Source organism: Corvus moneduloides, chromosome 18 (assembly GCF_009650955.1).
Source record: "Corvus moneduloides isolate bCorMon1 chromosome 18, bCorMon1.pri, whole genome shotgun sequence".
Classification (NCBI taxonomy): Eukaryota; Metazoa; Chordata; class Aves; order Passeriformes; family Corvidae; genus Corvus; species Corvus moneduloides.
Window position 1 is genome coordinate 1,364,665 of NC_045493.1, and position 26,677 is coordinate 1,391,341.

General features: G+C 55.8%; 4 protein-coding genes across 4 annotated transcripts; 2 read left to right on the forward strand and 2 right to left on the reverse strand.

Moving 5' to 3' along the window:
• The first annotated feature begins 420 nt into the window (after window positions 1-420).
• RNF215 (ring finger protein 215) lies at window positions 421-4,517 on the forward strand. Its single transcript, XM_032127737.1, has 10 exons — window positions 421-705; window positions 1,366-1,497; window positions 1,790-1,861; window positions 1,935-2,020; window positions 2,685-2,739; window positions 2,953-3,057; window positions 3,159-3,275; window positions 3,357-3,494; window positions 3,632-3,734; window positions 3,848-4,517. The coding sequence occupies exons 1-10, from the start codon at window positions 421-423 to the stop codon at window positions 3,868-3,870; spliced, it is 1,116 nt and encodes a 371-aa protein (XP_031983628.1). The 3' UTR covers window positions 3,871-4,517.
• Window positions 4,518-5,018: 501 nt separating this feature from the next.
• Window positions 5,019-9,746, reverse strand: LOC116452885 (coiled-coil domain-containing protein 157-like). Its single transcript, XM_032127734.1, has 8 exons — window positions 8,405-9,746; window positions 8,023-8,100; window positions 7,096-7,286; window positions 6,823-6,990; window positions 6,181-6,349; window positions 5,657-5,796; window positions 5,340-5,401; window positions 5,019-5,263 (listed from the first exon to the last, which is right to left on the reverse strand). The coding sequence occupies exons 1-8, from the start codon at window positions 9,396-9,398 to the stop codon at window positions 5,044-5,046; spliced, it is 2,022 nt and encodes a 673-aa protein (XP_031983625.1). The 5' UTR covers window positions 9,399-9,746; the 3' UTR covers window positions 5,019-5,043.
• A 196-nt stretch (window positions 9,747-9,942) lies between these two features.
• CCDC157 (coiled-coil domain containing 157) lies at window positions 9,943-11,780 on the reverse strand. The gene is made up of 2 exons (XM_032127743.1): window positions 11,171-11,780; window positions 9,943-10,403 (listed from the first exon to the last, which is right to left on the reverse strand). The coding sequence occupies exons 1-2, from the start codon at window positions 11,416-11,418 to the stop codon at window positions 10,379-10,381; spliced, it is 273 nt and encodes a 90-aa protein (XP_031983634.1). The 5' UTR covers window positions 11,419-11,780; the 3' UTR covers window positions 9,943-10,378.
• Window positions 11,781-11,893: 113 nt separating this feature from the next.
• SF3A1 (splicing factor 3a subunit 1) lies at window positions 11,894-25,106 on the forward strand. The gene is made up of 16 exons (XM_032127733.1): window positions 11,894-12,061; window positions 14,172-14,284; window positions 15,395-15,599; window positions 16,375-16,632; window positions 17,046-17,120; window positions 17,667-17,817; window positions 18,280-18,473; window positions 19,077-19,194; window positions 19,295-19,480; window positions 19,850-19,971; window positions 20,155-20,397; window positions 21,025-21,235; window positions 21,954-22,108; window positions 23,077-23,178; window positions 23,323-23,394; window positions 24,453-25,106. The coding sequence occupies exons 1-16, from the start codon at window positions 11,996-11,998 to the stop codon at window positions 24,552-24,554; spliced, it is 2,373 nt and encodes a 790-aa protein (XP_031983624.1). The 5' UTR covers window positions 11,894-11,995; the 3' UTR covers window positions 24,555-25,106.
• The last annotated feature ends 1,571 nt before the right edge of the window (window positions 25,107-26,677 follow it).

Genomic DNA, 26,677 nt, shown 5'->3' on the forward strand with positions numbered 1-26,677 from the left:
CCCATCTGCATCCCGTCTCCTGTCTCTGTCCTTATCCCGACCCTTGTCCCGATCCCTGTCCTGATCCCTATCCCATCATCTGTCCCTGTCCGTATCCCGACCCTTATCCCGATCCTTATCCCGATCCCTGTCCTGATCCCCATCCTGATCCCTGTCCCTGTCTTTATCTTGGCCCTTGTCCCCATCCTTGTCCCCATCTGCATCCCGTCTCCTGTCTCTGTCCTTATCCCGACCCTTGTCCCGATCCCTGTCCTGATCCCTATCCCATCATCTGTCCCTGTCCGTATCCCGACCCTTATCCCGACCCTTGTCCCGATCCCTGTCCCGGTCCGGGCCCTCGGGCTCCCCCTGCGGGCGGCGGGCGGCGCGGCGGGTCCTCCCGGGCGGCAGGGGGCGCTGCGGGGCGCAGGGCGCGCAGCCATGGCGGCGGTGCGGGCGGCGCTGCTCGCCCCGCTGCTGGCGCTCGGCCGGGCCGGGTCGGGGCCCGCCACCCCCGCGCGGGTCGAGGTGGCCGTGTCGGGGCCCGGGGCGGCGGGGCCGGACGGGGACGGGGCCGGCAGCGGGGCCGGCAGCGCGGGCGCGGCGCCCGGCGGCTCGTACACGCTGCGCGGGGCCGTGCTGGGAGCGGGGGGCGGCCGGACCGGGCCGGGCCGGGGCCCGCGGGGGGAGCGGGAGGAGATGGAGATCCAAGGCCGCCTGGTGCTGGTGAGCGGGGGAGACGGGGAATGGGGCCGGGGGGTGCTGTTGGCACGGGCGAGGGATTGGGAGGGAAGAAGTGGGAACTAGAGGGCACTGGGAGATACTGGGGGGGGCAGGGGGCAGGAAGGGAGGGAGGGGAACAGTGGGAACTGGGGGGCACTGGGAGACATTGAGGGCGGCCGGTGTGTATGGGGTTGGGGACGTGGGAGCTGGGTTGGCAGTGAGGAGGGGGAAGCAGTGGGAACTGGGAGGCACATTAAGGCACCAGTGGGCATTGGCAGGGCAGCGGTTAGTGTGGGAGGGAGGGGGGTCGGTGGGCACTGTGGGCCAGTGGGCGCTGGGGTGAGACCTTGGGCACTGGGACAGGAATGAGGCAGGGGAGAAGTGGGAGCTGGAGGGCACTGGAAGTCATTGGGTGTTGGTGGGGAGGCCAGAGACTCTGGGGCACTGACCAGGGCAGGTAGCCCACTGCCCGGGTGTGGCACGTGCAGGCAGGGGAACAGAGGCAGTGGGGGCCAGGCCGTGTTCCCTGTGCCACCCCAGCTGCTGTCCCTGTCCCCACACAGTGCCCGGCTCCCCAGGACCCCTGGGAGCATGGGGGTACTTTGGGGGTGCCCTGAACCTTGGGGTGCATCCCAGCTCTTCCTCTCCTTGCCGTGTCCCCAGGTGGGTGACGTGGAGCCGGAGCTGGGCGCTGCCGACAGCTGGATTGGGGTGGTGCCCGTGGGCACCGAGGAGCCAGCCGAGGGCCCCCGGGGTGCCAAGGAGGAGTCCTTCACCACCGCCGTTGTCACCAAGGTGACCCTCTGCCTGACCCTGTGCCCTCTGCCTGGCCCCGTCCCCTGCCTGGCCTGGGGGCTGCAGGTCACAAACCCACAGGGCTGTCACCTGGGGTATCTCCCAGCCAAATCTGGGGAGTCCTGGTCTGTGCTTGGTGGCCGGTGGGTCTCTGACAGCTTCTGACCCCTCTTGGGTTCCTTGTGACTCTTCACCATGGCAAAGAGGTTTTGGGTGCTTCCTGCAGCAGGACAGGAGCTTGTTGGGGACACAGTCCCGCTGTCCCCTGATGGTGTCCCCACTGTCCCTGCAGATGAAGCGAGCTCTTGTGCTGGGGGCCTCCGCCCTGCTCATCCTGGCGCTGAACCAGAACGCCATCCGTGAGGTAGGACAGTGCTGCTGGTGGGGCCGGGCAGGGATCGTGCCCCGCTCACGGCTCCGCTTCCCTCCTGGTGCAGCTGGATGTGTCCCAACTGCTCGCCAAGCCCGTCATCGTCATCCAGTCCTCGGACAACGTCACCAGGCTGCTGGGAGCGCTGCTGCGGTATGGGCTGGCGTGTGGGAGGGGCTGGACCCTGCCTGGTCCGTGCCTTGTCACTGCCTTGTTCTTGCCTTGTCCCCCACCGGGCTGTGACACCCAGGGACCACCCCGGGGGTCTCTCACTCATGTTTGCTGGGGTGGTGTTGGACCATGCTGAGGCCAGCTGGGGCTGAGATGTGTTTCTGGGGGAGATCTGGGTCAGATCCGGCCCTTCCCCAGGGCTGGAGCCCTTCCATGGGTCCCCATGTGGTGGTTGGTGTGACAGTGGCCTCAGCCAAGCACTTTAGGACTCTCAGTAGAAATTATCCAGATGGTTTGGTTCTTGTCATGGCACCGGCATCCCCACAACCTCTGTGGGTGTTTGTCTCCACTACCAGCAGCAGTGGGACCCCCTTGATCCTCCTGACCTGTGGGACATCGGGATTGCTGCAGTGGTGTCACATGGGGAAACTGAGGCACTGGGTTGGGAGAAAGAGCCCGTTGCAGGGTCACTGAGGGCTGGGCATGGCTTGGGAGGGAGTGTCTCGCTGCCACCTCCCCTGTGTGTTCCTCTGGTCCCCCTTGGTCACTGCCCATCCCTGTGGGGAGTGGGTGCTCCCTGGCACTGGGGAGCTGTGCCTGGATCCTGCTGTGTCCATGGAATTGACACTTTTCTCTTTGCTCACAGTGGGCTCCGGGCTACGGCAAAGATCACGTACCAGGCAGTGCTGCTGGAGAACCTGGTATGTCTGTCCTTCCTCCTCTTCCTCATTCTGCCAGGGCAGGGCCTGACTGTGCCCAGCCCGACTTCCCTGATCCATGGGAAGCAGCTACAGGAAGCAGGGAAGGTGGGAAAAGGGCAGCTGGCAGCACCAGTGTTCCTCCTCCCGGGACACGTGTGCTCGCACTGCTGGACGCTGCTGTGACCATCAGCAATGCCGTGTCCTTCCTTGCAGGGAGTGACCCTCACGCTGTGGTCCACCTGCGGCCTGTCCCGAGGGGGCCTCTACGGGGAGTGGCAGGGGGTCATCTGCCCCGGGGAGAGCAGCTCGCAGGTCCAGGTACGGCGCTGGGGTCCCGGTGGGGCCGGGAGCAGGGCTGGGAGTGGGGCTGGGATGGGGCCGGGTCTCTGCCTCCCGTCCCCACCACGCTGTCCCCACAGAAGTACCTGCAGCAGCTGTGGAACACCATCCTGCTGATCGCCCTGCTGCTCTGCACCGGGGTCATGGTGCAGGCCCAGCGCCAGTCGCGGCAGGACCTGTCGGAGCGGGATGCCGAGGTGGGAATGTGGGAATGTCTCTGCTGTGCTTCATGCCGGGGCTTGTGGGGTGGGCTCTGACCCTCGGCTCTGCCCTCGCAGCTGGACCTGAAGCAGCACATCCGGCAGCGGCTGTCGGCGCTGAAAACGCGGCGGTACCACCCCGGGAAGCCGCCGCGGAGCCGGGCCTGCGAGATCGATAGCTGTGCTGTGTGCCTGGACCAGTTCCACAAGAGCCAGGTGGGACTGGGGGCACTGAGCACGCCCTGGGCCGAGCCTCCTGTCGCTGGCCCGGGCTGGGGTGTCCCTGTCGGGCTCCAGGCTGTGTCCCAGCTGCCTGGCTGTGCTTACATGTGTCCTCACTTCCCTGCCGGCAGTGGCTGCGGGTGCTGCCCTGCTCCCACGAGTTCCACCGGGACTGTGTGGATCCCTGGCTCCTGCTGCAGCAGACCTGCCCTCTCTGCAAGCGCAACATCCTGGGTGAGAACCACTCTGGCATCCGGCCGAGCCCCCACTGACCCTGGGGCACGGGCTGGGAAGGACCTGGAGCCCGCCAGGCCCCCTGTGCCAAGGCTCTCTGTCCTCCCTTGCAGGGAACTGCTGCACGGACAGCTAGCTGGCCCAAGGACACACTCCAGGGACAGACCCACGGCCGCTCCAGGGACAGGGAGGGGGGCAGGGGGTGCCCGGTGAGCAGTGCTTGCTGCTGGAGCAGGGTCAGCGTGGCTGTGCCCGTCACAGTGCCCGGACTTCAGACAGGGAAGGACTTGGGGCTCTCCTTCTGGGTGTGAGTAAAGGGGTGGGGGTCCAGATGGGCAGTGTTGGGGAGGGAAGACACGGGGCACCCATGGGTGTAACAGGATGGGGGCTGGGGCAGGGAGAGCCCTGGTCCTGCTGTGCTCTTGCCCTGTTGACAGCAATTTTTCTAAGTCTTGGGTTTTTCGTCTATTTGCTGGTGGCCGTGGCAGGGTGGGCAGAGCCCAGCTGCGGTGCCAGCCCCTCCAGTGAGGTGAGTGAGAGACCTGCCAGGACTGGGGCTGGCAGGGCTGTGGGGTGACCTGAGGCCTCACCATGGGAGGGCAGGGGTCAGACACTTTATTTATAATAACTTATTAGAAAGGATGGCACGAGTTGGCTGCAGAGCCAGCACAGGGTTGGCTCACCCAGCACGGTGACCGGGGACACGCCGCGAGTCCTGCCCGGGTCCTGCCCCACGGGCTGCAACGTGGCACGTGTCCATCCCTATTAAACGTGGAGCAAGGACTGGCTGTGTGGTTTGTGTGGGGCTTGCATGGGGCTCATCGGGCTGGTGAAGCAGCTCAGAGGTCAGGGCCAGCCTGCTCCAGTGACTTGGTGGTTCCCAGCCCCTCTGGGTGCTCATGGAAGGGGGAATGACTTCCCCAGTTTGTGGCTGTGTTGGTGGGCTAAGGATGGCTCGGACTCCTCTCATCCCAGGCCAGCTCTGCTTTCCTCTTCCAAGTGTGGCCACATCCCAGCCCCCCTTGGGAATGGTTCTTGGCAGGAGATAGCACACGCTGTGCCCGGCCATCAGCACAGTCAGTGTGCTCTTCTGGGGACTCCAGCAGCAGCGTAGCCATGGGTGACTGAGCTCCAGTGGCCAGGAACGTCCCTGGGGCAGCTCCCCAAGGAACCAGGCAGAGGCCAGGTTTCCCAAGGGAATGGGCCTTCCTGACGCACAAAGAACCAGTAACGAGGTCCCGAGGGCAGGGCAGGTGGCTGCTGGTGGAACACTTCACTTCTCTGTTAGGAAATGCAGACTGATAAATGTTTATTTGCGGTTAGCCCCGGTGGGGTGTGAGGGGAGGCCAAGCACCAGGCGGCGCACTGGGAGTGTTAGGCAGGGTTTGCCCTGGAATGTGGGCTCTGCCCGGAGCTGCTTGGAGTGCTGGTTGCTGGCTGCTCCATGCCAGGCCTTGTCAATGCATCCCGACGTCCCTGTGCTGTTCCTGCTGCTTCTGCTGCTGAGCCACCTGTGCTCAGCAGAGAAGCTGTGGGGTGGGAGCAGTTAAAGGGGAGGAAGAGCAGGGAATCTGCCCCAGCTCCTTCCTCTGGGTTCCTACTCACCCAGTGTCCTGCCTGCTGGCCTCCCTGTGGAGCTGGGACCCCAGCTGGGCCTGTGGGACAAGCTGGGGAAGGGAAGGTAAGACGGGGTGAAATTCCCCCCCAGCAGCTTCAGCTCCAGTCATGTCGCTCAGCCATCACTGAGCTGGTGGCACAATTGCCACAGTGATGGAAAAGAGCTGCACCACCACTTAAACCAGAGTGACCTCCCAGCAGCATGAGGAGCCTGGGCATGGCCCTCCTGGGGTCCCCAGAGGATGTCTGGGGGCCATGAGGTGGTTTTGGGGTACACAGCACCCACCCTGTGGCACCCAGCTCACCTTGAGCATGCCCTGCTCAGCAGCCACCTTCACCTTGGTGAGCAGAGCCTCGAGCTGCGCGTTCTCCCGCTGCAGCACCTCAATCCGGATGTTGTTGGCCTGGAGCTGACTCTCCATGTCCTCTGTCAAGTTCCCGCTGCCTGCAAACAAAATCCAACAGAGCCCAGCCTGCTGCTGCTGCCTGCTCAGAGGTGTGGGCACCCCTCCTGCCTCCCAAGGAAAGGAGCCTGCCCCAGGCAGGGAGCAGCGGCACAGCCCGGGAAGTGGCAGCTGGGACCCCAAACCCTGTGGGCACAGGGAGCTCTGCCATGTTCTGGTCCTGCTGTATATCCTGGCTCAGACGTGGGATGCACAGCACCCATGTAGGAAAGCACATTGGGATGGTCACAGCTTAGCACAGCCCAAGGGCTGAGCCCTTCCTGGCTATCCGTGGGACAAATGGAGTGTCTGGGGCCAGCAGGATGCCCTGGGAGCCCTGGGGACCCCAAGGCACAAACCCACTGTGCTGCCATCTGCTCCCTTACTCTCAAACTGCGTCTCAGTGGGGATGTGGAGGTCAGGGAAGAACACCAGAAGCCTTTCCCGCTCCCTCAGCTCCTGTGCCTGTTCCTCCAGCCGAGATGTGTTCGCCTGCAGCTCCAGGATGCATTGCTCCAGGGCCAGCTTCTCCTGCTGCAGCGTGTCCAGCAGCTCCTGCATGGCATGGGAGGGAGGAGATGAAGTTTGCAAGAGTGAAGACTGAGCCCCCCGTGGAAAGCTCCCCCCCTTCCCTTGTGGTAAGGATGTCCTGTGGCAGTGGGAAGTGGACAGTGACAATGTGCAGGCTCTCAGCTGTGAGATCCCTGCGCGCACTGGAAGCAGGGGCACCAACCATGAAGTGTGGAGCACGTCCAGGGGTGCACTGGAGATGTGGAAGCACCCCAAGATGTCCCTTCCTGCTGCTTCCCTTTGCCCTGACTCAACCAAAGACTTGTCTGCAATGGGGTGGAGGGAAAGGGCTCTTCCCCAGGAAATCCCAGGAGGACATGGCCATATGGCAATGTCACCTGGGTCCCAGAGTGCCCCTCCAGGGAGAACTCTGGCTGTGGGTGTGGGACGGGGCAGTGTGTGGCTCCTGACACCCCTGTGGCACAGGCTGTGTCCCACACCTGGGTGCCAGCACTCACCTGCTGTACCTGGAGCTGTTTCCCACTCTGCTCCTGGCTCTGTTCCAGCTGCTCCGCCAGCCGGGCCTTCTCCTCCTCGGCCTCTCCCAGGCTGGCCTGCAGCTCCTCACGCTCCTGGTCCAGGCTGTCCAGCTGCTGCAGCAGGCTCCTCTGCTTGGCCTGCAGGGACTGTGGTGGGGGGGTGAGCCTGTGTGGGGCTGTGGCACCCATTCCCCACAGCCCTGACACTGGGCAGCAACTCAGGCATTCCCACCGCTCTGGAGCCGGCCGTACCTCCTCGTGCCGGAACATGCTCTCCACACGGACCTTCTCCTTCTCCAGCTGCATGCTGGTGGCACTCAGCTCCTGGTCCAGGCTGTCCCTCTGGCTTATGAGCACCTGGACCTTCTCCTCCAGCTCCAGCATCTGGCTCTGGACCACCACCGTGGTCCTCATCTCCTCCAGCAAGGTGGCCTTGGAGAGCTCTGGGGAGACACAGAGACTGTGGCCCAGGCTGGGCAGGGGGGAGAAGCTGGAGGTCCATGGAGGTGATGAGAGGGATGAGGGTGTTCAGCCTGAGGAAGAGAAAGCTCCGGAGAGGACTTAAGAACCCTTTCCAGTGCTTAGAGGGGCTCCAAAAGAGGTGGAGAGGGACTTGGGACAAGGGATGGAGTCACAGAACAAGGGGGAATGGCTTCCCACTGCCAGAGGGCAGGGCTAGGTGGGATATGGGGATGAGATTCTTTCCTGTCAGGGTGGGGAGGCCCTGGCACAGGGTGCCCAGAGAAGCTGTGGCTGCCCCTGGATCCCTGGCAGTGTCCAGGACCAGGCTGGATGGGGCTTGGAGCAGCCTGGGCTAGTAGAAGGTGTTCCCTGCCCATGGCAGGGGTGGCACTGGATGGGCTTTGAGGTCCCTTCTGGCCCAAATCATTCCATGATTCTGTGGTTCAGGGGCACCCCATGCCTTCCACAGGTCCTGGCAAAGGGAGGCAGGTCTGGCACGAGGGCTGTGATCCCCCAAACCTCCACCAGCACCAGCCCACTCTGGCACTGGGTGACGTTGGGGTGTTGCTCTGAAGGAGGCCCCTCCTCTGCCCACCCCCAGCAGCTCTACAGCCCAATCTGGGGCGTGCTGGGGGCTATGTGGGTGTGAAGCACCCCTGAGATTGGTGTGAGGGGGGAGATGTGTGAGCTGAGTGAGCCCCTGGGTGAGCCCCTTACCCAGCTCCTGCACAGCCGCCTGCTTCGCTGCCAGCTCCTCCTGCAGGGCCGAGAGTCGCTCCTCCAGCACAGCAGCTCCTAAATCAGCACAAAACCCTCTAATTAATCAGTGCCTCAGAAAAAATCCCTAAACCAAGGGGCAGCAAACTGCCACACCAGTGTTTTCATCCAGTGATTGCCATGCTACCAGGGAGGAGGCAGTGACAGGGCACAGACAACCAGCTCCCACTGCCCAGGATTAGCCTCACAGCAGGGAAAATCCCCCAGCACCTACAAAAAGCCCTGCTTTGTTTGTGGTGGGGCCAAAATTTGCCCATGGACTCCGTTCTTCTCCTGCAAATCCCCCCGGGCCTGGGAGGGGATGCTGGGAACAGCTCTGTACCTCTTCGGAGGTCATCCTTGTCCTGCTCCAGCCTGGCCACAGCCTCGGAATGCTCCTTGTCCTTGGCTTTCAGGCTCTGCTCAGCCTTCCTCTGCTGCTCTGCTTGGGTGTCCTTCTCTGCCTGCAGCTGCCTGGAAAAGTCCTCTACCTGTTTCTGCAGCTTCCTGGAAAAGTCGTGGACCTGTTTCTGCAGCTTTTCCTTCTGTTTGCCCATCTCTTCCAGCTCAGCCTTCACAGGGTTCACCTGCTGCAGCAGCCCCTGGAGGTGTTTGCTGATCCGGGAGAGGTCCTTGCTCTGCGCCGAGGCCCAGTAGCTCACGTCTGTTGCAGAGAGGTTCCTTCTCCCTGTGCTGTCCTCCAGCACCTCCTGGAATTTGCTGAGAGCCGAGGGGATGTTCTGGCTCTGGCAGATGCTGGTGATGGCTCTGCCCACCTCGTGGAGGCTGGCCTGGGTGCTGGAGCAGGTGTCACAGGAGCCCAGGGGTGACCCCGAGGTCTGTGTGGGAACACTGCGGGTGCTCGGAGCTGGGCTGGGGCCAGCCCTGGCCTGGGAGCTGCCTGAGCTGCCCAGCACACGGACACTGGGACATGGGCACACAAAAGGGGACTGGGCAGCTTCTGGGGCAGTTCCTGACTCCAAAACATCCGGCAAGGAGCATTTCAGGTGCTCCTTCTCAGGTTTCCCAGCCTGGGGAGCAGGGGGTGGAGTGGATTGCTGTGTGGGGGTCTCCTGCCTGCAATCCTTCTCCTGAGGAAGAGAACACAGAAGAAAATCAGAGCCCAGATCAAACTGGAAATCACCCATAAAAGCCCAAATCAGGTGTGGGGATAGGACAGCAGTGCTGCCAAGGGATGGTGACCAAGGGGAAGCCTCAGCAGCAGAACCTGCTCCCCATCTCCCTTCCCTGTGACCACCCTTTGTTTCCCACCCCCTGCACTGCCTCCTGGTTGTGCCACACAGATTGTTGCAAGCCTTTTCCATGAGAAAGATCATTTTGGGAAAATAAAATGCGGGGGAGGGGCAGGTTGTTTTTACCACCAATTATTTCACTGTCTTGAGGCAGCTCAGACCCACAGTAGGGTCAGCAGAGCTGCAGCATTTTGGCAGAAGGAGAATATTTTCCAAGCTCTAGAGGCAGCCCAGCTCACTCATCCTGAAATCCTGGAGCAGGATGGATGCAGTGGCACAGCTGGGAGCGCTGGAGGGAAGGGACTCAGGCTGGGAGGGGACAGATGTGTGACACTCAAAGGGTGCACGCACATCTGGCGTGGCCACAGGGTGTCCGAGAATGACCACGATCCAAATCCTGGGGGGGAGAGGGGAGTGACTCAGCTCATGGGATGTCCCCAAATGTCCCACCTCATCCCGGAGCTGCTGGCAGAAGGCGCCAAGTTTCAACATGGTGCTCCAGAAGGTCCTGGCCGTGAGCCCCGCGGACATGCAGGGCCCCAGGCCCCGCGCCGGCGGCAGCGCCCGCCCGCTCAGCACCATCTCCACGTACCCAGTGAAGCTCTGCAGCAGCAGCAGCAGCCTGTCTCGACGGGAAAACACAGCTTGGAGCAACGGCAGTTGGCAATGAGAGCTGAGGCACGGAGGTCGGCCCCCTCCCTGTCACCCAGACAAAGCCAGTGCGACGCAGGAGGGTGGGATTGGTGCTCCTGGGATTTCCCAGGCCTGCATCACTTCATGGAGCAACCACTTCCAAGAGGCTGCCATTATGCTCCCCCCAAAGATTTGAGGCACCCATGCTGCAGCAAATCCTGATTTTTAGGTCCAAGAGCTCGGTGGGAACGGCTCGTCTTTTAAACCAGAGCTGTTTTTATTTCACCCACGCTGCAGAAGGGGTTTTGGCCTCCCAGGGCTGTCGATGCAGCTGTGTCCGAGTGTTTCCAAGGTTTTGGGAGGCAGTTCAACAATCCTGTCCCATCTGCTCCACCTCAGCTCCTGGGTGGAGTATGTCTGGCTCTGCTTCTTCATGGCCAGTTTGTGCTGGCAGCTCTAAGCAGGGAAAGGAGTCGGGTTTTAAAGCTCAGCAGGGCATGAGGCCGAGGTGCTGGCACTGCTCATCATGGAAATACACGGGCAACAAGGGATCCGAAAGACTTCATAAAACCATGGGATATCCTGAGCTGGAAGGGACCCAAGGATCATCCAGTCCAACAACTCCTGGCCCTGTACAGACACCCCAACAATCTCAGCCTGTGCCTGAGAGCATTGTCCAAAGGCTCCTGCAGCTCTGGCAGCCTTGGGGCCATGATGTGGCACTTGGTGCCATGGTTTAATTGATAAGGTGGTGTTATCTCACAGGTTGGACTTGATGATCTCCAAGGTTTTTTCCAACCTAGTTAATTCTGTGATCATTCCCTGGGGAACCTGCTCAGTGCCTGAGCACCCTCTGGGGGAAGAACATTTTCCTGACATCCAGCCTAAGCCTCCATGGCTCAGCTCCAGCCATTCCTTTGAATCCCATCCCTGGTCACAGAGAGCAGAGCTGTCCCTCGGGAGCAGCTGCCCTCGGTGAGGTCTGACCTCAGCCTTCTCTTTTCCAGCTGAACAGACCAAGTGCTCCCACCCTCAGCTTCCCCTCCAGCCCTTCACCACCCTCTCAGCCCTCATTTGGACGCTCTCTAACAGCTTTAACTTCTTTCTTTGCTGAGGTGCCCAAAACCTTCCCCAGAACTTAGATAAAGCTCAGCACGCCAAAAACACACAACCCCCCTTCCCCCGCGGGGCAGGAGCCGCTCGGGCTGCCTGGGGCCTCTCACCTGTCTACGAGCAGCTCCAGCAGCACCATGTGTGCATGCTGGCTGAACACGGGGTCGCTATCGCTGTGCCTGTAGCGCTGCAGCAGCACCGACATGTCCAGGTCGCAGGACACCTTGTCGGGGAACTTCCAGGAGGGGAAGCGCACGGCGCCGGCCCGGGAGGACACGTCGGCGATGGCGGCCTGCAGGTCCCGCAGGTCGGCCCGCAGGCTCTCCATGCAGCCGCGGTGGCCCAGGAGGTGCGCCATGGTGCGGGCCGGGCCGGGCCGGGGGGACACGCCTGGGAACAACGGGGCCACCGGGCCAGGGACCGATGGGGTCACCGAGCCTGGGATGGAGGGAACGCCCTACTGGGACAGGCTGCTGGAGAGGGACCAGCACGGTACCCCCCGGGCCCGACGGTCCCCAGGAGTGCTGGGGAACCAGAGGGAATCGGGGGGGATCGGAGGAATCGGCGGGAACCGCAGGGAGGAGGCGCCGGACCCAGGCCCTGCGCTAGGCCGCGGCGTCCCAGCCCCGTCGCTATGGCAACCACACCCCTCCGACGCCGCAGTGGTGCATTCCCGCTTCTGGGGGCTCCCCCCGCGCGGGACGCTAATGGTACATCCCGTAGCGGGCGCGCGCGCCGTGTGCCCACCCACCTGCCGGCAATCTGCGCCTGCGCTCCCGCCGGCGTGGCGTCACTTCCGGCGCGCACGCGCGGCACGGAGCCCGCCGCCGCCATTTCGCCCCAGTCGGTGCCGGCGCCGCGTCTGGTCCTGACCGAGCCTCGCCCGCCCCTCGATCGGCCCCGCCCGGCGCGGAACCCCCGTCCCCGGCAGCGCCATGCCCGCCGGACCCGTGCAGGCTGTGCCTCCGGCGCAGCCCGCGCCCCCCGCTGAGAGCAAACCGGTACGGGCCGAGGAGGGGGGGGCGGTGAGGGAGGGGAGGGGAGCGGAGAATGGCGCGAGCTGCGGGTGTTTGGGGGTGTGTGCCCTTCACGGACTGCGCTAGGGTGAGCCTGGGGGAGCTGCAGTTTCGGCCGGTGCGCTGCATTGATCCCTGCGCCCGCTCAGGTGAGACCCCACCTGCAGAGCTGCCCCAGCCCTGGGGCCCAGCACAGGAGGGACCTGGAGCTGCTGGAGCCAGTCCAGAGGAGGCCACGGAGCTGCTCCAGGGCTGGAGCCCCTCTGGTCTGGAGCCAGGCTGGGAGAGCTGGGGGTGCTCACCTGGAGAGGAGAAGGCTCCAGGGAGAGCTCAGAGCCCCTTGCAGGGCCTAAAGGGGCTCCAGGAGAGCTGGAGAGGGACTGGGGACAAGGCATGGACGGACAGGACACAGGGAATGGCTTCCCAGTGCCAGAGGGCAGGGCTGGATGGGATATTGGGAAGGAATTGTTCCCTGGGAGGGTGGGCAGGCCCTGGCACAGGGTGCCCAGAGCAGCTGTGGCTGCCCCTGGATCCCTGGCAGTGCCCAAGGCCGGGAGCCTGGGCTCGTGGAAGGTGTCCGTGCCCATGGCAAGGGATGGGATGGGATGAGCTCTGGGTTCCCTTCCCGCCCACACTACCCCAGGATTCCTTCCCAGACAGCAGCATCCTGCTGGGGCTGGGCGGGCACCGAGCCCTTCCCTGGCAGTGCCCCAGGGCTGTGATTCCGATGGGTGTGGGGGGTTGCCAGGAGCTGTGGGAGCCGCCCTGGCTCTAGGAATGATGTGTGGAAGGATTAAAAGTCTGAGGGAGTGTGGCAGTCCTGTGTATCCCAGCACCCTCTCAGATCCATTCTCTCTTGGCCATATTCTTTGCAGCTTTCCTGAGATGGGGATACAGCTCCCACAGAGCTGGAGCTGCTGTCCTGACTCTCGCACAGCACTCTTGGAGCTGACAGGAAGCTGATCTCACTGAGAACCTTGGAAAATTGTGATTTCCCCCCCAAAAAACCCAGTGACTTTCATGTACAGATGTTACCAAGGCAACTCAGCATCACTGTTAAATAAAATATCTCAAATGTGGTGCTGCCTCATCCTTCAGCTCCCAAAGATGAAGTTCGGAGGGAGTGGGAATAAAATCTAAAGATATTCATGGTGCTTTTCTCTTACCACACTTTATTAACGTTGTATTTTATGGAATGGTTTGCACTGGAAGCTCGTTCCATTCCAGCCCTGCCATGGGCAGGGGCACCTTTCACTGTCCCAGGCTGCTCCAAGCCCCAGTGTCCAGCCTGGCCTTGGACACTGCCAGGGATCAGTCTGACTTGGGAATATTTTCTGGCTTGGAGTCCCCATGGGTTTGGCAGAGCTGGGAGCTTTGCTGGGAATTTAAGTGTTCCCTGACTGTCCATGTTAGGATTATAAATGTTTCCAGTAGATCTGTCCTGGTTTATAACACCTTTTCTTGGAAGTTGCTTGGTGAGGAAAGAGAAACAACGTCTTTAGTATCCTGGAAAAGCAGCTTCTGGTTTTGCTGGAATACAAAGCCATCCACAGGGAGGGTTCTGGGATTTTAGTTTGGATCCTCCTGTAATATCAGTGAGAAAAATGCTCTATTTTTCTTTACAAAATAGCTTCCAGTGCAACCACAGTGGACTAAAACCTGTGTTTTATTTCATGTGGAGTCAATCATTCAGGTCCCACAGGCCCCTAGGAACATCCAGAACTTCCACACCTTAGGAATGAGGTGTTTTTCCTGAGCCTCTTGGCTCAGCATTTATGAACATACTCGGGGTTAAGGCTGAAACAGTGGAAATGCCCTGAGGAATTGTTTTAGTTCCCCTTTAGGCACCTTCCCTGTTGTCCTGCTGTCCCTGTCCCTGCAGTGGGTGCCTCTGACAGGCAGACAAACATTGTCTCCCATCCTGAGAAACCAGGGAATTAGTGGCATTCATACAGATCTCGTGTCAGGAAGAATTCAGGGATTGAGGGGCTGAGGAGGAGGGTGGATAAATGTTCCTGTGTGCCGTTGGGATTGTGTTTGGAATGCCTAATCCTGGCACCCTTCACCTTTTGTAGTAAAACAATCTTTATTACAGCCAGAAGAAGAGCCTAAAGAGGAAGCAGCACCAGCCAAGCCTGTGGTGGGAATTATTTACCCTCCTCCAGAGGTCAGGAATATTGTGGACAAGACTGCCAGCTTTGTAGCCAGGTACAGTGACACTGGTGATGTCTCTTTTTCCTGGGATTTTCATGCTTCTGCTCTGCAGTGCAGCTCCAGAACTGAAGCAGGTCCCAGTTCCGTGGTTTTGGATAAAGGATTTTAAGGATTGAGGCTGAATCGGTGAGACTGGAAAAGAAACAACAATATTCTACTTAAGAGGGTGTAAGACAGTCTTTGCTGGAGAAAGTGGTAGTAAATAAATAAAGCCCTTGTTCAGGTGTGCAGTGGGTGCTGCAATAAGTGGGGAATGGGGCCTGTTCTGAATGATCTGGAGGGGAAACCAAATTCCAGGTGGAAAGGGAGCCTTGGTGCAGGAGTCATGGCTGTGTTTTAGTGCTAAAATGTGGTGGGTTTTGGTTTCAGAGAATTACTAAAAGCTGCTCCAGTCAAACCCTTATTGTGTAACTCATCTCTAAAATGCTGCCAAGGAGTGTTGGCTGCTTCCAAGCATAAGGAAGGGATTGTTTATCCTTTGGGATTGTAGAGACCTCCTCTTTTGGAGGAGGTGGAATGTCTAAGTGAAACTTGGAGGTATCCAGAGAATATGAAGAGAAACACCCTGTGGCAGCTGGGAATTTTCTCAAACTGCCCTGAAATCACTGGCTCGTGCTTTGGGTGGGAGGAGTGGATGTTACCTGGACTGGGGCTCCTGAATGCAGCACTCTGGGGTGGCCAGTCCCTGCACAGGCTGATGGTTCCCTGCTTTTTTTCCTTATATGATTGTTCTGGAACTGAAATGAGTCTTGAAAGCTTGTTAATAGAGCAGATAAAATCGGTGTAGTAAGTAACTTGTAAACGTCATGGTTCATAACTGGAAACTTCAGTCAGTGGTGGAAATGACCTTTGTGTGCAGACAGATGAGACTGTAGAACACTTTTGAGAGTGAGTTTTTCATATTCACATTACAGACAACATTAGGAGGACAATTGCCTGTAACTTGTGTGTGTCCAGCTGGGTGTGAGCTCTTGAGAGAGGAGCTCCTCCCCTGTGGGAGAGAGGATGATCTTCTGAGTGGCTCATGCCTCGACACATCTTAGTCTGAAAGAGACATTTACACTTGAGTTGATGACCTAAACGATTTCTCTTGTTCCTCCCCAGAAATGGTCCAGAATTTGAAGCCAGAATTCGTCAGAACGAAATAAATAACCCCAAGTTCAACTTCTTGAACCCCAACGACCCTTACCATGCCTACTACCGGCACAAGGTCAGCGAGTTCAAGGAGGGCAAAGCCCAGGAGCCCTCGGCTGCCATCCCCAAGGTCATGCAGCAGCAGCAGAGTGCCCAGCAGCAGCTCCCACAGAAGGTGAGTGTTCCTTCCATCGCTTTGGGGAAGAATTTGGCCGCTTTGAAGTGGTGCCACAGCCTGGGGTTGAGCAGGAAGGAAGCTCAAAAGTCAAGAAGAAAGAGTTGGTTATATATTTGTCAAAATGACAGCAGTGACAGGCTTGGAGTTGAGTGTCTGGAGCTTTGTTTCGATGCAGATGTGCGTCCCCCAGTGCTGGTAACTCAAAGTCATTTGAAAGTGCCAAAATACAGTTTAATTGGTCCATTTTAGTTACGTTTAGCTGCATATTGACTGACAGAGTACTTACAGTGGGGATCACTTGGACTGGATGTGGCAGAGGCAAGTTTTGGGAATCCCTTGGAGCTGTGTTTGGCCTTGTTGCATGCACTGTTCTGTAGAAACTTTTCCTGCCACAAGGATCGACTTCCCCTTCAAACATGGAGTACAAAATGCTGCTCACCTTCTTCAGCTGTGCCTTTGAACATACTGGGTGGGAAGAGGGCATGGAATGAATCCAGGGCTTTTACATGCTTGGCATGGCCAGCAGCCACACTGTGGTGTTGGTGGCCCTGGGAGGGCTGTAGCAAAATCCTGATACTTTCCAGATTTGTTTGCTGTTGGAGCAACATTTTTAATAGATGAAATTATACCTGATGGTTTCTCATCTTTGCACCTGCCAGGATTACAACTGGCATTGCTTTCCTGCAGCAGCTGGAGGAAAAAAAGATTCTCCTGAGTGTTTGGTGGGTGTTCCTTGCAGGAGGTCACTGAGCTGTCTCTGTTCTCCCTGCAGGTGCAGGCCCAGGTGATCCAGGAGACGGTGGTTCCAAAGGAGCCTCCGCCCGAGTTCGAGTTCATCGCGGACCCTCCATCCATCTCGGCCTTCGACCTGGACGTGGTGAAGCTCACGGCGCAGTTTGTGGCGCGGAACGGGAGGCAGTTCCTCACCCAGCTCATGCAGAAGGAGCAGAGGAACTACCAGTTTGATTTCCTTCGCCCCCAGCACAGCCTCTTCAACTACTTCACCAAGCTGGTGGAGCAGTACACAAAGGTATTCCCAGCAGGGTGATTCCTTCCGCAGCGGGAATGAGTCTAGAGGGCTGATGAAGCTCTACAAACCAGCCAGGCTGGAAATATGGGTCCAGGAATCCATCCTTTAAATCCTGCTCTTCAGAGAGGATTCTGTGCTGAGCACAGTGGGCTGTCACCTAAATGTACCACACACTATTGTAATCTAAGTACAAGTTCTGGCTTTTTTTATCTGGAGAGTAATTGGAAGGGCACAAGTGAGTATTTTGAAGTGCAGGGATGAGCAGTAAGTAATGAGAGGGTTGCAGTAGAATAAATGGGACATAGCCCCGGGGGCCTGCTGGTATTTTTAGCAGTGTAGAAAGAGAATAATTGCTCTGAAAGAGGCTTTGGCATAAAGAATTGTCACCAACTGTCATGTAAAATGTGTTTCAGATCTTGATCCCGCCGAAGGGCTTGCTCCTCAAGCTCAAGAAGGAGGCTGAAAATCCCAAGGAAGTCTTGGATCAGGTATTCCAAGAAAAAATTTGCAAAATTGCTGAAGCATTTTGATTATGTTTTGAATTTTTTCTCTTTGCATGTTTTTGGCTTGTTGGCAGCAAATAGAGAAAACAATGGATGTGTCACTTGCTCTCGCTTGAGTACAGGAGGCTCAAAGTTGCTTTAAACTGCAGCTGGTGTTGGTATGGGGGTGGTTTGTGGCAGCACAGAGATACTGCACAACCCCGTTTCCAAGTGCTTACAAATTGGAATCATGGAATATCCCGAGTGGGAAGGTTCCCACGTCCAGCCCAGCTCCTGGCCCTGCCCAGACACCCCAACAACCCCAGCCTGGGCATCCCTGGCAGCGCTGTCCAAACGCTCCTGCAGCTCTGGCAGCCTCGGGGCCGTGCCCATTCCCTGGGGAGCCTGGGCAGTGCCCAGCAGCCTCTGGGGGAAGAACCTTTCCCTGATAACCAACCTGACACTGCTCCAGGTTCTTTCCATATGCAAACCAACAGTGAGATGACTGTGCTGTTCCTTGTCTGACAATGTGTGCTCTGTCTGCTCCTGCAGGTCTATTACAGAGTGGAGTGGGCCAAGTTCCAGGAGCGAGAGAGAAAGAAGGAGGAGGAAGAGAAGGAGAAGGAGCGTGTTGCTTATGCCCAGATTGACTGGCATGACTTTGTGGTTGTGGAAACAGTTGACTTCCAGCCCAACGAGCAAGGTACTGATGTTAAACATTGTAATCTCTGTGAAATTCTGCTCCCTTTGCCCAGGAGATGTGTCCTGAAGTGCTATTTTTAGGCAGACATTGGGGTTTACAGCCTTTTATCCTTCAGAGCTGAAGGGAAAAGCCTTGCACTGACATTTTGCAGGGCTGCTGGTTTTTTCTGGAGTCAGTGATGTTCTCTTTGAAGGAAGTCCAGGAATGCAGTAGTGTCCCCTTCTCTACTTCCACCAGGACAGCAGAGCTTGTCCCACTTTCTAGTAGTGCTTCCATTTATAAGTCACTTTATCTTCATGTGTCATGCTGATGTTTATATAGACTCCATCCATTCCCTTCCATATCCTCTGGCTCCCAAGGATTTTGTTGCCACTGCTTTTTGTTCAAGAATTGCTATTTCTGTCTCTGTGTTGAGTAATGAAATGGGATGGAGAAACAGAAGCTGTGTTTTCTGCGTTGTAGGGAATTTCCCTCCTCCCACCACTCCAGAAGAGCTGGGAGCTCGAATCCTGATCCAGGAGCGTTATGAGAAATTTGGGGAAAGTGAGGAGGTGGAGATGGAGGTGGAATCAGATGAGGAAGATGAAAAGCAAGAGAAAACAGATGAGCCTCCAGCCCAGCTGGATCAGGACACACAAGTGCAGGATATGGATGAGGTAACTGGACAATAGGATCTTATCCCCTAAAGTTCGTGTGGTTTATGTGGCTCTCCACTTTCACTGTAAATAGTTCTTCAGTTTCTTGAGGAAATGAAATTTCCCTCTGATGAAATCTCCCAACAACCTGTTGCTGCTGGAATATGGTTGCTTTTTAAAATGTTTTCTATGACAATACAAGTTCCAAGAGAGAAAGACAGTAATTTTAGCACCCGGTGATGTGGATTTTATATTTCTGTGGTTTTAAGTCTTTCAGGCATTTTTGTGCCCAGAGTCTGGAGCACTGAAAGATGATTCATCTTAGGCTCTGCCCACTTTAAGCTGTTTTTCTGCTAACAGGGAACAAGAGCGTGGTTAACTGTAAGCCCCTGCGTGCCAGGCTGCTGTAATGTGGAAGCTGAGGAATATTTGCTTCCTCTTCTGGGGCTGCTGAACTTCTGAATCGTGGTCCAGAGGAACCACTATGCCATAGGTGTCCAGAACAGCTCCGTTGCTTTGAAGCTGCATAACCCATTCTTCCAGCACTGTGTAGGATTTTACATCTCTCTCAAAGGAATTTGACCACTGGAACTTGGTTATGATTTTTGTTTCTTTTTTATTAAGGGGTCAGATGATGAAGATGAAGGTCAGAAGGTTCCTCCTCCTCCAGAAACCCCGATGCCACCCCCACTGCCTCCCACACCAGATCAGGTCATTGTGCGGAAAGATTACGATCCCAAAGGTAAATCAAACTAGTGGGAAAAACCACCTTTATTTCTTCCTGAAGAATCCCAAACCATTTGTTTCTAGACTGAACCAACGCTGTGGTTTTGTTTTCCTAGCCTCAAAACCGTTACCACCCGCCCCGGCTCCGGATGAGTACCTGGTGTCTCCCATCACTGGAGAGAAGATTCCTGCCAGTAAAATGCAGGAACACATGAGGATTGGGCTCCTGGATCCACGGTGGCTGGAGCAGCGGGATCGATCCATCCGGGAGAAGCAGAGTGATGACGAGGTCTATGCCCCAGGTCAGCTTGAGCATTGATTGCACAGCCCCTCAGTGCCCCCCACTGATCAGGACCAACTGAAATGTAGCTCTCTGTGATGTCCTTTCTGTGATAATTAGATGGATATGTTTGTCATTAGTACATTGAGGCCCTTTTATAAAGTTAATATCAAAAAGAATCAGCTGTTGCTGGCCAGTATCTTTCCAAAAAAAAGAAAGGAGACAGGAATTGGACTTTGATGGTCCTTGTGGTCCCTTCCAGCTCAGAATATTCTGTGTAAAAAGGGCATCACTCGGCCATTAGATATCAGATAATTGAAAGATCAGTAAGAGAGGCTTGATCGTGTTTGGTTATATTTGTTGAGATAAGAATTGCTCTTTTTTCCCTCAGGTTTGGATATTGAGAGCAGCCTGAAGCAGCTGGCAGAGCGTCGTACTGATATCTTCGGTGTGGAAGAGACTGCCATTGGTAAAAAGATTGGTGAAGAGGAGATCCAGAAACCAGAGGAAAAGGTAGAGTAGAAATTGGGAATTTCTGTTTGATTGGCTGGGGTTTTTTATATAATAGGTCCCTGTAGCATTGTGAATGCTCAGAGACACAAGAGTCTTGAATTTTTTTCTTTCTGTCAAGCTGCTCTCTGGATTTCTCTGCAGTCTGGCCAGGTTGGGTTATTCTGATTTATTTTACCCTCTCAGGTGACCTGGGATGGCCACTCGGGCAGCATGGCCCGCACACAGCAGGCTGCTCAGGCCAATATCACTCTGCAAGAGCAAATTGAAGCCATCCACAAGGCCAAGGGACTGGTGCCAGAGGATGACAGCAAGGAGAAGATTGGGCCCAGCAAACCCAACGAGATACCCCAGCCACCCCCTCCTTCCTCAGCCTCCAACCCCCCTGCCAGCGCCCAGCCCATCACATCTGTACCTCGTCCACCCACCGTGAGTGTTTGGGCTCTCAGAAGCCAATTACTGAGGCTGTAGTTAGTTAGGAGGGGTCCTGATGAAGGGCAAGGGTGCTTGCACGGAAGAGGCTTTTGTGGGAAGTTTGCGGTTTAAGAGTAGTTTGGAAATATTAGAAGAACCGTACTGAACTTTCTGTTAAAAAAGGAATATAATACTTAGGTGGAGTTTTTTGTCCTTGGAGTTATCACAAACACTGGGATCAGCTGGGCAGTGGGATCTTGGAGGCAGAGTATGGCTAAGAAAGGGATGGCTGAGGGCCTTTGTAGGTGTAAAGTGATGCTGGACAAAAGCAGCCCAAGGTAAGAACATTCACTCCCTGCCTCAAGGGATCTGCTGTGTGAGTCCCAAGCAGCAATTTAGGAAAGGAACTAAGTGCCTGGAGGTCTGATCCTGAAGTGGGGAGGGAAGGAGGAACCCTTTAATCTGTTAATGAGGCTTCTGTGCCTGCTCAAGCCAGCTTGGGCTGCCCATATGGTGGGGCCACTACTCCCTGCAAGTCTTTGGCCAGCAGAACCCGTGGTTCTGTGTTTCTCTGGTTATTTTAATCGGGATTGTGGCCAGCCCTGGGTGTTCCCACTAAGGAAATTCACCTTCTCTCCCCAGATGCCTCCTCCCGTCCGTGCCGCCGTGGTTTCTGCAGTTCCAGTCATGCCTCGTCCCCCCATGACTTCCGTGGTCCGGCTGCCTCCGGGATCCGTCATAGCCACCCCCATGCCTCCCATAATCCACACCCCACGGATCAACGTGGTGCCCATGCCCCCCTCTGCTCCCCCCATCATGAGCCCCCGCCCGCCCCCCATGATAGTCCCCACAGGTCAGTGACTTCAGCTTTTCCTGGGGAATTGTTGGATAATTCCTTTATGACGGGCTTCAGCTTGGAGTCCTTCTCCTCCTGTGCCCTGGTACTGGTGTGTAACTGGGATTGCAGGCCCTAGGTTGTGTTGTTAAGAGTTTTGGGGTGTTTGGTACGGCTTATCTAGTACTGCTTTTGGGCTCCGGGCTCTTCCTGCACCATGAAACGCAGGCAATCCTGTGGCCCCAGGAGCCTGCTTGGGTGAAAATTAGGAATGCAGGGTAGAGAGGAGCTGCCAGCACCTCAGAGGGTGTTACAGCTCTTTACAGAAGCTGCTGCTGCTAGAGGAAAAGCTGTTTGCTGGCCCTTTTCCTCATTAGGTGCTTTGAAGTTAAAAAGCATGATGTAAGAAGCAATCCTTCCTTTTTTTTTTTGTCTTTTCTTCCCTAACTGGAGGAGCTGGCACTGCTGCCTGCCAAACTGAGAGCGTGTTCTTTTTTTGCAAGATCTGCAGGAAGCTCTCATGCCTTGTTATCTCTTCCTGGAATGCTTCCCAATATGAGAGCTCTCCGAATGTTTGAAGTTTGCATGTTGCTGTTGGTTGTAACTTCCTCCATGTATTGTGGCATTTATTTTCAGCCTGTGCTGCTCTGCTCAAAGTGTTTTTGTTGTGAGGGGGTGTTTGCTGTGCACTCAGGGGGTGACTGTGGGTTGTGTTGTGTGTCCCCATCCATTCCAGCCTTTGTCCCTGCGCCTCCCGTGGCTCCGGTCCCGTCCCCAGCACCGATGCCTCCCGTTCACCCCCCACCCCCCATGGAGGACGAGCCAGTCTCCAAGAAACTGAAGAGTGAGGATAGCCTGATTCCAGAGGAGGAATTTCTGCGTAGGAACAAGGTACATGTGTGGGTCAGAGTCCTGGGCTGTTCCACTCCCAACTCCACAGGGGCTGTAAAGCCAATTCCCTGCACAGAGGGGCAAAAATACCTGGCAAGGAAGAGAATTCTGAGGTGTCTCCTTCCTTTTGTCATTCTTGAGCTAACCAGACTCCTTTGTCTCTTATTGGGAAGAGCTACACAGAGTGGGATAGTGCTCTTCTGTAATTAAGGGCAGTGAGGGGTAGGTTATATTGCAGAGAAGAACTAAAGCTGCTAATGAGCTTTTAAGGAGAGGAGGACTAAGCTGGAGATGCTAAGAGATTAGAGTATCAATGCCAGCATGATAGTAGGGTAATGTGGTGTATTCCATAACAAGGTGAGCTAAATGTGAGCATCAATTCCTTCCTGAGGAGTGCCAGCGTCTCAGGAGGAGTTTTAAATCCTTAGGAAGGGTTGTATGGTTTTTCTGGGAATATTTAAAGTAAAAGAGGAGATTTAGGTGGGATATTGGGAAGGAATTGTTCCCTGGGAGGGTGGGGAGGCCCTGGCACAGGGTGCCCAGAGCAGCTGTGGCTGCCCCTGGATCCCTGGCAGTGTCCAAGGCCAGGCTGGACAGGGCTTGGAGCAGCCTGGGACAATGGAAGGTGTCCCTGCTCATGGCAGGGGTGGCACTGGATGGGCTTTGAGGTCCTTTCCAACCCAAACCAGTCTGTGATTCTGTGATTTCGTGATTTCATGTGCACAGAGAAGCTGTCTCCTGTTCTCTGCTTCACACTTCACCCTGTGACACTGTCAGTGCATGTGGTGCTTGATAGATGGCACACAAAAGGAAGAGAAATCCAACTAAATGTTTTATTTTGGGAGCAGTTGAGTAACTTGTAAACACATTTCAGTGTGTTTACTCTGGAGTCAAGATATGGAAATAAATACTTAGTCTGGTGCTGTGTTATCACAGCCCTGAGAGACTTTATCTGTGTTTTCCCATAGGGCCCAGTCACGGTCAAAGTCCAAGTTCCCAACATGCAGGACAAGACAGAATGGAAGCTGAATGGCCAAGTGCTGGTGTTCACCCTGCCCCTCTCAGACCAGGCATGTAGCTCATCCTCCTGCCCTGCCCTGCTCCATGTGCTGCCCGTGAGAGCAGCAGCTGGCAGCTCAGCCTGCTCCACCTCCATGGGGCTGGGGAGCAGGACTGGGACAAAAGCACTGAAGGAGCCCTTTGATCCTCCCCAGGTGTCTGTTATCAAGGTTAAGATCCACGAGGCCACAGGGATGCCAGCTGGGAAGCAGAAGCTGCAGTACGAGGTGGGTATAAGCCCTTCAGATGCTAGGTGTTCCTTCAGTGCATTCTCTCACACGACTTCTTTATAAAGAAAAATTATAGTGTACAATCTAATACCCCATGAGATACTGGAAGAGCAGAGGGAATGTTTTTCCTGCTTGCACAGCACAGCTGTGACAGAACTGCCCTCTGTTACAGCAGGACAGGCCTTTAATAGGTGATTAAATCAGGATTTTCACATTGTTGCTGCTGCAGATGAGTCCTCCAAACTTGATGTGGCTTTCTCTGAAATCAGCCTCTTGTTTTATTAGGTTTTTTTTTTCTTTTGACATTTAGCTGCAGCAGCCTGCTCCCACAGCTCTGCTGTGTGTGCTCACAGTGGGAGGTGGGCGAGTGTGCCTTGTAACTCTGGCAGCTCAGGGAAGGCTTTCTCCAAAACAGGGGAAGAGAAGAGCTCACTCTCTGTCTCTCTTCCTCTCGAAGCTGGAGCTGTGAGAAAGGCCCCGTTCCTTTTTAATGACTTATTTCCAGTCATGCATGTGCCCAGGCAGGCACAACCTGCTGCCTAAGCAGTGAACTTTGTGCACTTAGCTGCTCAGGAGTTCATCTGCAGGCAGAGACTCTGTTAACCCTTAACGGGAAAGGGAGCTGAGCTGATTATTTTTAAGGAAAAAAAAAACAAAAATGGTGAGGGGAGAGTGGAGCCTGACTAACTCCACATGTGGTGACTCTTTATCTATGTGTTGCAGGAGCCACATTGGCTGTGTGTTGTTCCCAGTAGCCTGGTGTAGTGGGAGGTGTCCCTGCCCATGGCAAGAGGGGGTGGAAGGGGGGGGATCTTTAAGGTCCTTTCCAACCCAAATCATTCTAGGATTCTCTACCCACCTCCAGTGTCCATCTTGGACACTGGGATCTCTCTGGGCTCTTCAAAGCCTGCAGTGTTCTGTCATCCCCCTGCTGCGAGCGTACAGCCAGGAGGGTTGGGATCTGGGTGGGATTCTGTGGGAAGGCAGCACTAAGGTTTCTGCTCTGACTGCTCTTCTGCGTTTTTTTTTTTTTTTCCCTTTTCTCCTCCCCTCAGGGCATCTTCATCAAGGATTCCAACTCCCTGGCTTATTACAACATGACGAGTGGCTCTCTGATTCACCTGGCACTCAAAGAGAGAGGAGGCAGGAAGAAATAGGAGCCGTGGAGCCCTGAGACGTAACGTGTCCGTGTTGTAACCCCAACCCTCCCAATCCTGTTTCCATTCTGGCCTTTTTGGGGCTGCATCCACTGCCCCCCAGCTGTAGTTTGAACAGACCCCCAGTGATGAGAGAGGAGAAGCTGATGGAGCCCCAAAATGTGTCAGTGTAGTGAGTAGTCTGTAGTGATCAATGCTCTGCTCGAGTGCAGGCTCTCCCTTGAATCCCCTCGGGAAAAGACATCAAGGTCATGCCCAGCTTAGTTTAGATCCATCTTTGAGGGATTTATGGTGGCCAAGAGCATCATCTGTCTGCCCTCAGCACTCACTGCTTCACTTAACCTCCTGCTAATTGAAAACTTCTTCTCCACACATTTATTAACCCCTTTGTTCTTGTTCTTTCCCTGTCTTGGATCTTGTACTGACCCTGACTTGGAAGTTTTTCTCCCTTGGCATGAGCTTGTGTAGCTGTTCCTGTGATAAAGGAGATCTGGATCTGCTCTGGACAGCCTGTGATTTGTTTTAATAAATATGCAGTTCTCCTTCCTTGGATTTGAGGTTTTTAATGGAGATGTGCCTGGTTTCGGAGCACTCAGATGGGGAAATACATTGGGATTTGTAATTAAGCAGTTTACGATAGGAAATCCTCTTATTTTCTGGTAAAAGCTGCAGGAAAAGGGGCTTGAAGTTTTCCTGGTGCTCCTCAATCATTCCTGAAGGAATGCTTATGTCTGTGTATGAGGGGGGGAAAAATACTCTGAACTTAGCAACAGTTTTATTGGAAAATGTGATTTACAATTATATCCTGCAGCTGGAATCTCTTAGTCCTGGAGAGCATCTGGGTCTGGAAAACACGTGATTCTTGGGCCTTCAGTTAGAATTTGATAGAAACACAGTACAGCAAAGTTAATCCACAGAATTAAGTGCCCAGGAAGAGGCAGGTGTCTGGGATTTGGGTACCTCTGTTTTTTTGGATAACCCAAAGCCATAGATTTATTGTTATATATATATATATATATATATTTAGTCATGGTCAGGCAGTGCAGGAACATCCTGTTTACCGTATTCCATGCTTAGGAAGGGAGAGAGGGATGAAGCAGGAGGGAAGAGCCGGCATCCTCCTGCCTCTGGTGTGCTCCCCTGGGATCTGGAGGAAGCCCTGTGGCTGTGGGGAAGGTGGCTGGCACTGGCCCAGCCCAGGTGGCCGGTGTTCCCTGGCCACAGTGTCCAGCTGTTGTCTCAGACAGGTCCCCACATGTCCCTGTCACAGCCTGCTCCCCTCCCTGCTGCAGGAATTCGGAGCGTGTGGCTGGATGGTGGATGCAGGGTGCTCCTGCCTGCAGGAAGGCGGGATAATCACTTCCCTTTGCTGTTCAAAACCAGACAATAGGTACAGTCCTGGAGAAAACAGGCAGTGAGTGGGGTTTTCCAGAGCGGATAGAAAAAAAACTGCCAAGAGAGCTCCGAAATGGAGAAGTTGTGTTTGTATCCGGGGCTGAGCCTGCCTGTGCTGGGCTGTGCTGAAGGTCACCCTGTGTTCCTCCTCCCGCTGTGCTCGCAGCCTGGTGCCCACAGAGCTTCCCGGTGGGAGCTGTTCCCACCATTCCCTCGGTGACATTTTCAGCCAAGCCCCTTTACCGGCACTCCAGCAAGAAAACTTCCCCCTGGAAATCACTTGCATGGAGCCTTGCCAGCCTGTTTCCATCTAAATCCGAGGGATGAATGCTGCAACAGACTGTGTGTGTGGAGATCTGGTACAAAACAAGCGCCATCGGAGCCTTCCACTTCAGTGGCAAGGACTGGCGGGGTCCGGCTGCCAGAAAAATCTGGAAGTAGGCTGAGTTTCCGATTTTAAGGAGCCTCATTCCCTCTTCCTTTGGCACGGTACCACCTTGAGAGGGATCTTTCCAATAACCACTCATTCTGTGCTGTAAGAGGGAGGAAATGGAGCGCTGGGCTCTGGAGAAGCATCTGGAGGTGGGATGGACCTGCCCCTGCAGGGCTTCACCCAGGACAGGTCCCAACAGATTCCAGTCTCCTACAGATCCTTTGGTGTGCTATATTTGGGAGAGCCAGGCTGGTTTTACCTGTCTGGGGTGCTGTGGATGGGGACTTTGAGGTGA